Source organism: Pleurodeles waltl, chromosome 8 (assembly GCF_031143425.1).
Source record: "Pleurodeles waltl isolate 20211129_DDA chromosome 8, aPleWal1.hap1.20221129, whole genome shotgun sequence".
In the NCBI taxonomy this organism is placed as follows: Eukaryota; Metazoa; Chordata; class Amphibia; order Caudata; family Salamandridae; genus Pleurodeles; species Pleurodeles waltl.
Window position 1 is genome coordinate 91,195,280 of NC_090447.1, and position 13,912 is coordinate 91,209,191.

The 13,912-nt window shown below is 39.1% G+C and overlaps 1 protein-coding gene across 4 annotated transcripts in view; it reads right to left on the minus strand.

The window, feature by feature from the left end:
- WDR73 (WD repeat domain 73) overlaps positions 1-13,912 on the minus strand; it is a 249,654-nt gene that overhangs the window by 50,344 nt on the left and 185,398 nt on the right. For all 4 annotated transcript variants that reach the window (XM_069203819.1, XM_069203820.1, XM_069203821.1 and 1 more), the window contains 3 exons: positions 13,562-13,629; positions 7,161-7,249; positions 3,391-3,479 (listed from right to left, as the gene is read on the minus strand). In XM_069203819.1, coding sequence (XP_069059920.1) covers positions 3,391-3,479; positions 7,161-7,249; positions 13,562-13,629 — 246 coding nt within the window. The remainder of the gene's footprint in view (positions 1-3,390; positions 3,480-7,160; positions 7,250-13,561; positions 13,630-13,912) is intronic.

A 13,912-nucleotide genomic window follows, 5' to 3' on the forward strand; every position in this document is an offset into this window, starting at 1 on the left:
CAGACTGGAACCGGAGTACCCCCTGTCATGATAGGGGCCCATGTTATTTTGGCTCCTGTTTGACTTCTGCATCTGACCGGTCCTGTGTTGCTGGTGCTGGGTGTTTAGGGTTACCTTGAACCCCCAACGGTGGGCTATCTATGCCCCAGAGACTGACCCTTAAGTATGGTACTTACCTCAGAAACTGTAGTTTACTTACCTCCCCCAGGAACTGTTGAAAATTGCAGTGTCCACTTTTAAAATAGCTTTTTAAAAACTGTGTATAATATTGATTCTATTCAAAGTCCTAAGTATTACTATGCACCTAGGTACCATTCACTTGATGTACTTACCGGCTAAATGAATCTTGTGATTATAGAAATAATTTAACAAAAGAATATTTTTCTATATAAAAACCTATTGGCCTGGAGTTGTCATTGAGTGTGTGTTTTCATTTATTGCTGGTGTGTGAACAACAAATGCTTAAAACTACCCTCTGATAAGCCCAACTGCTCGACCACACTACCACAAATAGAGCATTAGTATTATCTATGGGAAGGGTCGCACAGCCGTCAATGGTCAGAAGGAGGGATGGGGGGAAAGGCCCGTTCTTGCATGGTCAGTGCCCCTCACCAGTTCCCCAGCCTGGCTCTCACTGCCACTCTCCAACCGCCGCCGCCGGTTGCCCTCTCGCACTGTCCAGCATGCGGCACCAGGCGGGCGGGGGTTATGGGGGTGGATCGACACGGCATATGTTTCTCCCTCATGCCCGCCAGGCCACCGCTTCCCTCATCGCCTCTGCCCCACCGCAGCCTCTGGTCAGGAGCTCCTCACCTGTACTCATACGGTTCAGTCCCACTGGGGCCCGGTCTCTAATCCGGCATCTGCGTCCACGTTGCGTCACCAGATCACTCAGGCACTCCTCCAACTGCTGGGCCTCTGCGCGCCCATCTTTGCGCTTCACTTTTGGCCTGGCCGGACCCACTGGGCCCGGGACAGGCCCGTCGATCCCCTCTCCTGTTGTCGGGAGTCCGGGTGCCTCATGCCCAGGGCACCGGGGCCACCACCAACAGCCACAGTGGCGCCCTGGCGCTCCACTGGTCCGGGCTGCGGCCCTGCCCTTCAGCACTCCTCCTTGAAATCTGCAGGTCCGGGTGAATTACGGCCCGGGTCCCTGCCTCACCCGGTCACCCTCGTGGCAGGTACGCTATCTGGCTGTCAGTCACTCAGCCGTTCCGTTGTCTGTAACGACGCGGCACCGCTGCCCAGCTCTGCCACCTCATGGATGGCCGGAGCCCCACCCCCAGGGCGCCGCAGGTATCCACCAGGCAAGTCGCGCCCAGCAGGTCCGTTCCCTGGCCAGGCTCTCTCAGTCCACCCACAGGTTACTCAATCATCGCAGACCACCCCTGGGCCGTCAGGGAGAGCCACGATTATAGTGGGGGTAATCTGGATGCGGGAAAACCGGGGCTCGCAGCGGTAGATGACGGTGGGGTGCGGAACACTCAGAGTGCGACCGCCATATTGACGCCTGAAGCCACACCCCAACTTTTTCAGATTTTACCAACACCCTTTACACAAAAGACTTGCCTTTTGTCCTTTGATCCTAATCTGTCACATTATTCTTTTTCTTTCTATTCACAGGAGTAAAAGTGTAGGAAGGGATCAACCCAATATCCTGTTGAGGAAATCTGATCCACTGCAGGATGAAACAATTTTTACTTACAGTACCAGGCCATGCACAGACTTTTCAGAGAGGCATTGTTATTTAAAGAAGAGAAATACAATTATCAAGAAAATACATGTGTTTTGCCACCATTAGTAGCCCAGGTGAGGTGGTGTGGAGACATCTCTCTGACAACTCAGGGAGGATGTGGGAAATCCAAAAAAAAATTTCTTTAGAAGAACACCTGGGTAGACCCCGCAGTCACCCCAAGGAGGCATGGGCATGTTCTGACATTATCTGAGGCTATATGAAGAGGAGAAAAAATTGCTCCTCGGATTTTCCTTCTTAGGCTTGGGTCCCTCTCGCATTTGTCTGGCAAGAGACATTCAAAGTTAAGTATGTGATCGAATGGCATGATGAGCAATGAGGGAGACCCACTACTAAACTAATAAAGCAGTCAAATATGTTAAGAACCAGTGCAGAAATATTAGGACAAATCTTCTTCAGAACTTGTTTCCGGGCAGCCTGGGCTGTAATAAAGGTTCCATGCACATGCCTGGGCTGAAATAAGGTTTATGCTGATGGATCGGGGTTAAAAGGTATCTGAAGTGGAAGAGGTGTAGGTGCTGAATCTCTGGGAACAAGATGTGGGTAACATTAAAGAATGGATATCCATTTAGAGATGGGGGGTTATAAGACCTTCAGATGGAGCTGAGACATTAAAGTAGAAAAACAGCAGAAGAGTGAGTGAGTGTTGCTAACAGAGGCAAAAACAAAGATGGAGATAATTTAACTTGGTACCTCGGTGCAAAAAGAGAAGAGGTGAGGGTCGAGAAATGAAGTATAAGGAACGCTGACTGGTAGGGATTTGGTGAGGGGAGTTAGGAGACTAAAAACAGGTTAAAGAAGCGAAGCAAGAGAAAAGAGGCGACAGAGGCCTTAAAACAATGGAAAATAAAAAGAATATTAAAAAAATGGGGTAGATAAAATACAACAAAATTTTGGTGACTGGAGTGAATGACAACATGTACAACAGAAAAGAGTGTTTAAAAACAAAAAAAGCAAAGGAAAAATAATGGAAAAAAATCCCCAAAGAAGGAATATTGATTAAAACAAATATAAGATGAGGGAGTAAAATTACAAAATAAAGCAAAAAAAAATAAAAGTCATGCAAATCAACACACGCCCTTAATAACGAACAGAAAACAAAAAATAAAGCAAAGATGAAGCATTAAACATAAGGAAGAAGGAGAAAAAGAATAAAATCATGAAAAAAGCACATGGGAAAATGGATCTATAAAAGTAAGATAGATATGCTGGCAGGCCTGTAGAAGGAAGGCGGAAGCAAACCTAAGTGCTAGTGCACCCAAATGGTAAAGGATGAAGGGAAGGGTGTGAAGTGAAGAAAGAAAGACAGGACCTTTATCAGAAAAGGTAAAAAGACTTTATGGGAAATAAAATAATTATAAGCAGATGAGCGAAGGATGAGGTGATGAGTGATAATAGATGACGCACATATGAGAAAGGAGCAAGAAGCTGAACTGACAATAGAAAATACGCAGAATGTGATTAGAAATGGAGATGCAAAATATGTGAAAGTCAAATAACTGAGGGAATTTTGAGAGAATACCATTAAAAAGCACTTATAACAAAAACTACAATGCTTTCAATCTGTAATGCAAAACCACATTCCAGATTAAAAGTTTTACAGAGAGGCTGCAATGTGTGCATTAACTGGTACCCACCTGGTATTTGGAACATGTTTTAGGCTCCATACAGGCTGATCTGACAAACACCCGTGCTGCACCTTGAAATCTCGTTCTGGGCACAAACCCTATAACAAATGTTAAATACACATAATATAAGCAACTGTTATGAAGGAGTATGCAACATAAAAAGAAAAAAACAACACTTCAGAGCAGCAGAATATAGGATCCTTTATTAGAAAATCAAAAACATATGAACAAAAGAGAAAGTATAAACAAGCAGAAAAAACAAAGAAAAAAAAGGGCAACCAAATACATAAAAAACAGCGCGAAGACCTTACAGTCTTTAGTGTGCCTTATCAAATTTTAAACTGAAACAAACTGAAAAGAAACAAAAGGATATAACTAAAAAAGTAATGTGGAAATGATCAGAAAAATAAAAGAACTAGATAAACACAGGAAAATATAAAATGAAATTGGAGAAATGCTAAGAAATACCACTTCAAAGGCCTCGCTATGTAATGTTTTTAGATGTTGACCATGGCTGTGTGTGAGTAGAGACCCTCTAGAGATGCCACAAGCCTAAAAAGTCACAGCTCTATCTATAGATATTGGGATCAATTCACAAAGGCATTCATAAGTATACAAAGTTGTGCTACGGGAGTACTTTTCCACATACTCATAAACTACTTTATATGTTCATCTTGTTATGCCCAAATTCCTATCAATAATAGGGCAAAGAGTGAACAATCCTTTTTATTTGTACATAAATTCTCTGTATATTTCTATTTTTGATGCTTTTGGGCCAATTCACTAAGGCAATTAGGGGTGCTACTTTATGTACCCATGAATCCCTGTAATAGTATTGCAGGAGTGGCACTGATGAATGTGTTTGTGGATTGGCCCCCTTGTGCTGAGGAAGAAAATATAAACTCAAATATTTTTCGCCAGGCACGGCCAGAATACGATTGCAGCTTTGCATTATGGCTGTCGTAGGGTTTTTTGACCGGGGGTCTGGGATACTAGGACCGGGATATAAAGGGAACCTTAGACAAATATAACAAATAAAAGTTACTTTCTCTTCTTGTTTAACTCAGGAAAATGTAACTTAAATTTGTTCATTGTTCAAATTTCTGGTTGGAAAAATAAATCTTGTTTGTAAAATTTCAGGATGGTTAAAAAAAATAATAGGTTGAGAACTATCATGTGAGAATAAGAGTTCCTATGAATCAGAGTGTTGAGGCCTGCACAAACGAACCCTTACAAAACTTAGAAACATGACAGGAATAAAAGATCTAATTAACAAAATTATCACTGCAAATTAGTCCAAAGTATAGGTAAGTGCAGCAAGCAAAATTAGTTTTTTTTCTCCATTAGCCATGCTCACTCTGCAGGTTTTATTTCACAGTATCAATATATTGCAGAATTGCAAGAGGTGCAGTAAATTAAATGTTGCAGGCAACCATCAGGACTGTATGCATTAGTTAAAGAATTTAGAGTTGTGCAATCCTTTGCTTTCCAATTATTTTTTATTTCTTTAAAACTAGTGTTACATGATTTGGTTTCCTTCAAACTTGTTTTTCACTTTTCACTGTTCCATTTATTCACATACATCACGTGCAAACACGTAACTAATTGCAAAGCAATAATAGAATACTATGCTACCAAAGCTATGGAGCAAATTCAAGTATTTTTTCATTAGTTTTTCATAAAGCTAGAACATCATTTATTGTGTAACATGAAAGTGGTACTTCAGTCTGACTCCCTCTCTTAAACCACTCTCCAGGAGCATGCGTTGACTGTTAGCCCTTACTAAACTAAGATTCAAATCGTAAGAAGGAGGTTATTAGCATTCACTGTTTCTGGGTCCTGATGTTTTAGGATAACTGGCAATACTTTTCACTAGGAAATATACACCGGCCGAATAAAATTTCAGTATTCTTATTTTTTTGTGCCTTTGTCCTTGCATGAAGATCTTATTTGGACCCAATATGCGACTATCCAGATTATTACGAAATTGGGTATCTTCTGTAGCAGATACTACACCAGATACAGGATTACAATCCTTTAATAACAACTAAGGATCCCTCTCTTTGTACCCCCGAGGGTGGAAGACTCCCATTTGAGAATCTATATTTGACCTCTACAACAGATATCTCCCATATACGCGGCTCTCGTCCAGAATTTGGCATAGGAGCATATCTGAATGTTCGATATTTGGGCCCGTATCAGCAATGGATTAGAAGACTGGAAACTGCCCTGATGAAGGTGGCCTCAATAGTAGAGGATTACCGAAACGCGCGTAGGCTATAGGTTCCTATTGTATCTCATTTGAGATTGAAGTATCATTATTATTTCATTTGGTCATAGGTCCCGATTGTATCCTAGCTTTCAATGGTTGTATAATCATTACTGAATCTTTATAAATGAATGAATTTTTTGTGACAAGTACCAGAATATATATTTATTAGATTTATAATGTATTTATTCCTTCATTCACTTGAGTAGTTGTTAGAATTGTATGTTATTAGGTTCACCTCTTTATCTGTACTACATTTTATGGATATTTTAGTATGTTGCGAATGTGGGACGAGTAAGTTAGTTTTTTGTATTTCTTGTATCAATTTTCATGTCTTTAATATTTTGTAATTGAATTTAATAAAACTATGTTTTTCTGATATAACTCTTATCCTGAAATGGTATATATTGATAAGTATTTAGCCCAAATCGTTCACTTAGGAGATTTACCCTTATGTGACATATTTAATTAAGATTATTGACAGAAATTGGGATATTGTTTTTGAGGAATATCCATCCTAATATATTGTTAGTAGCTCATAACCTTGATTCACTTTACAATACTTTTCACAAGGACTGCCCAATTATCCCAGTCTTCTGTAGGGACAGGAGAAATGACCAGGCACTTGAACCAGCTTCCTAGTCTCTAACGTTGCTTCGGCAAACTGGAGGTCTTCGATTAGAAATGCTTGAACTTACACTCTACATCAGATACAACATAAAGTCCATAAGAGCTCTATCTCACAATAAATAACAATCACTTTTCAACAAATATAATGTCAAACAACTCCATCTGTACCATCTCACTAAAATGAAGAATAGTTCTATTTGTCAGCACTTTCAATAGGGTGAGCACATTAGCTGCTGTAAAGTGCACTGAATCAAATCCTTTCGAGAATAAGATTTTATTGACAGCCATAAGGTGACCTTCCATTAAGCCCCTGAACGCACCCTCAGATCTAGCAGAATGTCTAATCAGCATTCCCAAATACAAGAAGACTGATTTGGTTGGGAGGGCTGGGGTGGTGAGCAATCACAGTTTAGGATACTTGTCTTTGGAACTCCTTGGACCCTCTTCTGCAAACTCTTCCCAGAATATCAGCCTTGTGGGACCAGCCTCATCCCACCCTCCCCACACCGCATACACAGTAAATTGTTCTAAGAAACCTTCACTCTTCCATCAAATCCTGCCTCTGTTTGCCTCTTAACAGTCCAATATCTATTTGCCAATTGTCCCACCTCTGCATACTTCCATTCCTTACGTCTGCATGACCTACTACTTCTAGGGACTCTATTTCCCATTATGGCCTCACTCCTTTTCTTCTTATAAAAGGAGAGGTAGAGGAGGATGTAGTAAGAGTAAATGGATTTCTTTGAGAGTGAAGTATTACTATTGTAAAGGTGACAAGCACATACTTTGCACTAAGCTGTGTAACAATATTGAAATCGAGTGGGACTAAACATAATTTCTTCAAATCACTCAACAATACACCACAGACATATTATCTTACCTGGTTTTCTTTTGCATACAGTTTCTGAGGTAACTGCAGCTCAAGAATTTCTATGCGTTTCCCAATTTCATATCCTGCAACGCAGACAGCTTGCAAAAGAAAGAGGGGGATAATAAGATTTAGGATATAAATACTTTTACAGGCTGTAATTGTGCCAGACTAAAACAAATGCAGGCCAGGTGTCAGGAAAATGCCCAGACCATAAAAAGGGGTGGAAACCAATATCCATCTGCTAGCTTTCTAGGCTGTTTATAAATTATTTACTTTGTGTCCTGCAGAGACGTGGTGTTATGCTTGCACTAATATGTGTATGCCTAAAGTGGTTTTAACACTTAAGCACCTAAGGATTCAAAGATAACGGCCCCATTAACAAAGCAACCACCTGTTCCTACACAACAGAAGGATGTGGCCTGAATGATCTACTGGTCCCTTCCAAATCAATTAAAGAAACCTAGAATTTGACAGCACTAGGTTCACTGGGCCTAACCAACTTGTCCATTTCCTGTGTCTTGCTAATGTGGTCCCTTCATAGCCCAGTTTTGCCCCTGCTTACGAAATTCAAATCTTTGGCTGTTTTCCTTTTTCTAGGTCTTAGAAATGATTTACTTTTTGTTTTCTGCAAGGGTGCGGTTCCATGCACTCAATATTATTTTTACATTTTACTCATATAAAACAGTTTTGCATCTGGCCAGTTGGCTGATGCTTTATACTCTGAAACAAATTCAAATAATGCTCAAGAACACCACTCTGTATCCATAGAAATCTGAGCTAGTGTTTCAGCAGTTGCTGGCCTTCTTTTCACATCAAAAAGTGTACAACTCACTGTACATTTTTTAGCACATTTATAGATATTAATTCAACTCCAGACACCTTCCAGTTTTAAATTCAGCAAAACATAAGGCACTGTCAGTGTGACGGTCACATTGTTTTGTTGATAAGTTCCTTGTTCCTTCTCTTCTGTTCCAATGTACTTTGGAGTTTTAACAAGCCACTGTTTCACTGTTTTAATTCAACATTTCTCAGCAACAGGTCATGAGGCGAGGGCTTAAAGATCTACAAGGATGTCAAACTGCTCTACACTATTCTGTAGAATTATGATTCCAACCAATTTGCACCGTTTGTAACATCCAAGGTTGGACTGAAGAACAGATGTAATTCCTTAAATGTCCAGAGTCCCTCATAAATGTTGCCCTTCATTTCTCCAAATATTTATATATTTTTAAACATTCTGCAGGTTTTTTAGCAACACCAATAACCGAACTTAATCTGGCACAAGTACTACATTATTTTCACAGTGTTGGAAGAATATTTGCATGAGCCTTCATAATTCAGTTTTCCATTCAGTCAACTACGAGGGGTGGTCCTTTCTTAATAGAGTGTAATCAGGATTACAAAAAATTCCCCAAGGGCAACATTTTAAAGAAATCTTCAGTACAACATATACTGTGACAGAAGTCCAATTTTTTAAGTATTGGTTTAGTGCATACATTGTTCCATAGCCAGAACATTTCCTATTTTATTAACGGAATGCCATTACCAAGTGTGTTGATAGTAGCCTTCCATTTTAAATCACTCTTCTCATTATTATTCATATATCCCCGATGCCAGGCACCATGCTCCAGCGATGCTCTGTTATTAGGAAACTCATCTTGTCTGTTTTGGTTCTGCAACTTCTCTACTTTAACACATCAGCATTAGGAAACAGGACACACAACACACTTGGTGTGTGGTACCAGCCTGACATAATATATGCTATATGATGTATGGATGTAATATTTTACCTACTTAAGACCACTGTTGTTCAAGCGGTTTCTATGAGATTGTTATATCAAGCGCTTTTGCCAAATCTTCCATTTCTTGGGCCTTTTTCATACATCTAGGGAAGGGTTCATACAATGGAGACAGGATGCTTCATACTCATGTGGTGGATGGCAGTTTCTCAAAACTTGTAAGGTCTTGGTGTGCTGTTTGTTTTATCTTTGGGTGGATATCCAGTTCCTTATTTAGAAATCTTTCCTTCGTTTTTGATTCTCTCAATTCATAATTTCTCATACAATGTTCAAAGGCCTTAAAAACATTTATGTCAAACACTTCTGACACCATAGTGGAGCACACCTAGGTTATATTCCACGTTGAGTTACCTGCACCTGCCTGGTCCCCATGTGCTCCGAGATTTTTTAAATTCCAATTTTAAAAATAATGAATACTTTGGTCGAATATTAGGAGACATTTGACATGGAGGTCACCTCTTTTTCCAGGCAATTGTGTTTTTTTTCAAATGGATTTCTGCCTTCATAGTAATCTGTTTTAAATAACACACCTCAAACAAAATATAATTTTAAAGTCGGTTTATAGTTATTATTGGTTATTTTTCTTATTTTAAGAATGTATTTCATTTGTATAATTGCTCTCTGCTGCCTTTCTCAATAAGTCAGTTTTACTTCCTATGAATTAGCATGCACCATAGTTGTCTTCAGGTTACCACCCTGAATCAAACCTACTGTCACACCATACACCCTTCTTTCTGGCACGGATTACCCTGCATATTTTGCATGATGGACACAGGTAGCAGGTCCTATTTCCAAATGACCACCAACATGGCAAAAAATAAAAAATAAATAAACGTAATTTGGCACTGGACAGGCATGAAGACAGGCACAAAAGTCAACCACTATTGTATCCTTCACGTATATCAGTATTTATTAAAATACAAATACCAGTTTCCTTTTCACTCTCAGTTCATGTTAAGAATAGCTAATTTCAAAAAGAAATCAAACCCCATGGAAAGGTCACATGTTCTGCCTAGATATGGAGAAAAATGAACCACCAGACTAACCCTTATACCTGACGGGAACCCAGGCTGAACACATAATTAACAACATTATGATTCATACAACGGAATGTGCATCCCAAAATTACACATTCAACTTCTAACAAAATCTGTGATAATATTTATTTATAAATATGTATGTTTGTATTTATATGGTATTTCTAGAACACAAACCTAGCCAAAGGACAGCGGAATGTAAACTATCTCAAGAAACATCTGGGGGAAACACAATTATGCTACAAAACAACTTACATTGTATTCACATAATGATACACTCGAAAACATCTGGTGAAAGTAGTGCAGATGGCACAGTGCTTTGTGGAGCACAGAAATATACACTCTTGAAACAGATACAATGATAAGGGGCTGCCCACTATTAGTGAAGCATATGCTATTCACTTTGATGATGTTTCAATAGTACAATTTTAAACAGCCCAATGTTTTGACCCAGGGACATTAAGTCAGTACGCCGCATCAGGACATAATAGCCATCTGTCTACAGACCTGTGAGAAGCCTAAGAGGGGGTCCCCATGAGTAGGAAATCAGTTCAATGAAAATCATGATGGAGTGGGATTAGAAAATTCTATACCAAAATAGATGGACAAACGACAGGGAAATAATACAGAATGGGCCAGACTGGAAGAGATGCAGAGAAAGACGGTTTAGCAATATGAGAGAAAACTAAACAGAGGAAGTGGAGATGAGGAATGGAATTGCATAAGGAACAGGACAGAATACTGGACACAATATAAGGGTGAAGGGAAATGTTAAGAGGGTTGCAAGTCACAATATTGTGTGCCTAAATAACAGCCTGCAACACAAATGAGTGCAGGTTATCGACTTCTATTCTATCATGAAGGTAATTATATAGAAGTAATAATAGATTTACTATCTTGAAATCCATATTTAATATGCACATCACATACAATTAATAATAATAATATCATCCAGTTAAGTACATATGGTGTTAAAAGTAGTAAATCTATACTTATCTTGATGATATAGTATCAGTCCATATCCTGCATTTGACATAACAATATAAGATCATATTAAATTCAAAATATTGTGCTACAGCAATGTTAGGAGAGGATACTAATTTCTTTCCTTCTTGGTAATATGATCCATGTGCATGCTGTGTTTGTTGTGAGATCCTAAACCAAGTTTTTTGTCTCACTGAAAGTTTACACCTCAGTGTGTCTCTCTGCTTCATTTTCCTCTCTCCTTCAATTATTTTGCTGACTAGTAGTTCATGCTGTTCAGAAAGTAATATCCTGTTGAGTTCAAGTATCTAGCTGTGAAGCAAGTTTCACAAACCATATGACAGATGTACAATTTGTGAAAGGCACAACTATGCCTTTCATGCTTCCAAAGCTATCACGCAAATGCTTACAGACAACTATTATGGTTTAAGTGAAACATAAATGGGCATTGTGTTATTTATAAAACTATAAAGCTGTCAAGACATAGACTACATACAAAAAATATATTCTTGTTTAGCTTTCCTTCTAACCTTCTCCACTTCATAGACCTCTTTAGAACCTATTCGTCTCATCTGCCTGATAAGCAAAGGAATTCTAACATACGAAATCTCCATACATAGAATTACACTTTCATTTAAAGTAGATATCTGAGTTTTTAATGACTCACGGATATGACGAATACTCCAGGAAATCTACAACTTGTTGCTGATTTCTTGCCTATGGCACTTCTACCGGATGAAAATTTCTGCACAGGTAAATGCAACATGCATTTGCATACATAACTTATACTTCCCAGTGGACAAATCCCTCTGATCCACATTCCTTTGCAGGTGTTCGCCCCAAGTTTCTTGGAAAGAAAAATAAGCATTCCTTTGACACGAACAAATCTGAATTTGTTTGCAGGGTGTGAAATTATTTGAACAATGACAATGGATCTCAATAAAACCACAGAGAGCCCATCAGACCAACACTCTCTGGAATACCCACAATCAAGCCCCAGTTCTTAGCTTACAATTCCGACATACTGGCAGATTTACCATACTTTTAATTACACTTTACAAGTATAAAAGCATACCAACCCTGAACATGCGAGTCAGACAGTAGATTTAACATGTGTAAGTTACTGAGGACTCACTTTCTCTTCTCAGACACCCTTGGCGCCTAATTTCTTGCCTCAAGTATCTATGTATGGGATATCTGTATTGATCAAACTTAGCCAAAGGCAGTGGAGTGCCTCTTATTTTCCTACTTACTGTCTCTATCTCTTTACAATTGATTGAGGTTCCTATTTTTCTCTAATACCCATCCACTTTGTTGTCTCCTTATATCTTTATGCAACTCTTCCATTCCTCACTTCCTCAGCTGATCTCAGGTTTCCCACCCAAGCATATTTGCCAATCTCACACAATGCAGGGGGCCCCCTCTTTTTTAACCACAACATTACTCTTCCTCAGCTTACATTTGATTCCTTATTCCTAAAATACCCCTGACTACAAATCAATCCATTAGATAAATTTGATTGAAGCCTATTTTAAAAGGGTTTGCAGAGGGGGGCGTGAGTTTCAATGCAGCAACACCTACAGTGCTGCTCATTTTATGTCCTTGCTAGAAATGGGCTAAACTGTCAATGATCTCCATCTTTACCTAAATAATGTACCCATACTGCCTTCTCACTACTGCTTTCTTAGCCTGTACCAGGGAGACTCTTCCTGATGCTCAGTTATAATACAGTGAAACATCAGCAAGACCGGCACATCAGAGACACTCAAATCGTAATCAGATGCATATCATCAGAAAGAGAACAGAATTCAAAACAACTGAATTCTATAGCTGTTAAAGCAAATAAAAAATGTGGGTATAAAATATTAAGAAAGTGAGTGTTTAATTACAATAAGGTTAAAAGGTCAAGACATTAACATTTTTTTTTTTTAACGTTAGCCTTGGAGGACATATCACACACTCAAATGTTCCCTGTGACTGACTGTTCTCCTTCCCCTTGAAAGGAATCATTATGACTGGTCAAACTGTAAGAAGGAAAGAACTTGTTTCCATATTTGGAATCAAATTCCTCAGAGTCGTAAGAATGTGAATAATGGTTCCTCCCCAAAATAGGTGGGTTATCGAGAAAAGGAAATCTGTGCTAGTTTACCCCCCTCCAACTGATCAATTTACTTTGTCACAAATTACTCTTTGGTTAGTGGTAGGTCTATTTCTAATCACAATGTGGATAAAGATGAGCTACATGTGCCTTAAATTCCGGCTGGCATTTGTGACTTAGCTCTGGCATTTTATTTCACTGTACCACTGCCTAGTGTGTGCCCATCTATCAACCCGAGAAGGACGCAGGCCACTGAGTATCATGGAACGCAACTACTTCAGAGTAAAAAGTAATTACATGAATATTGGAACCATCAAGGTATGCAGCTGAGGTATTCGTGCCAACATCAAATCCACATTAATAAAATATAACATGCAAGAAGGTAGGTGCAATTGACAATAATTAGCACATAAGTGGTTCTTGGCTTTCTTTTCAAATTGTAAACAATCTACCTCTGTAAAATTATGTCTACCCTTTCTCTTTTCAACTTACTTTTTTCACCAGTCCATTCAATTACTCTGGTTGGATCATGGAGTTCAAACGCATGGAGATCTTTATACCTACAGAAAAAAGCAAATGATTAACACTGGTAGCATAATTAGACTAATGCAAATCTCATTAAAGCATTCATGTCTTTTATGTGGCATACTGGGAGACATTGGGCTTTTGAACCAGGGTCTTCCCTGGAGGGGCTTTTCAGCAGCTATTTGATATCCCTCACGCAGATGCACAGGGCTGTCCTTGTGCTCCTGCACCACTGACATCCGGATCTAAACGCAGATTATTTGGAGGAGAGAACTAATATCTAAGGTATATGTGACATTGAGTATCTAGAAGCAATAA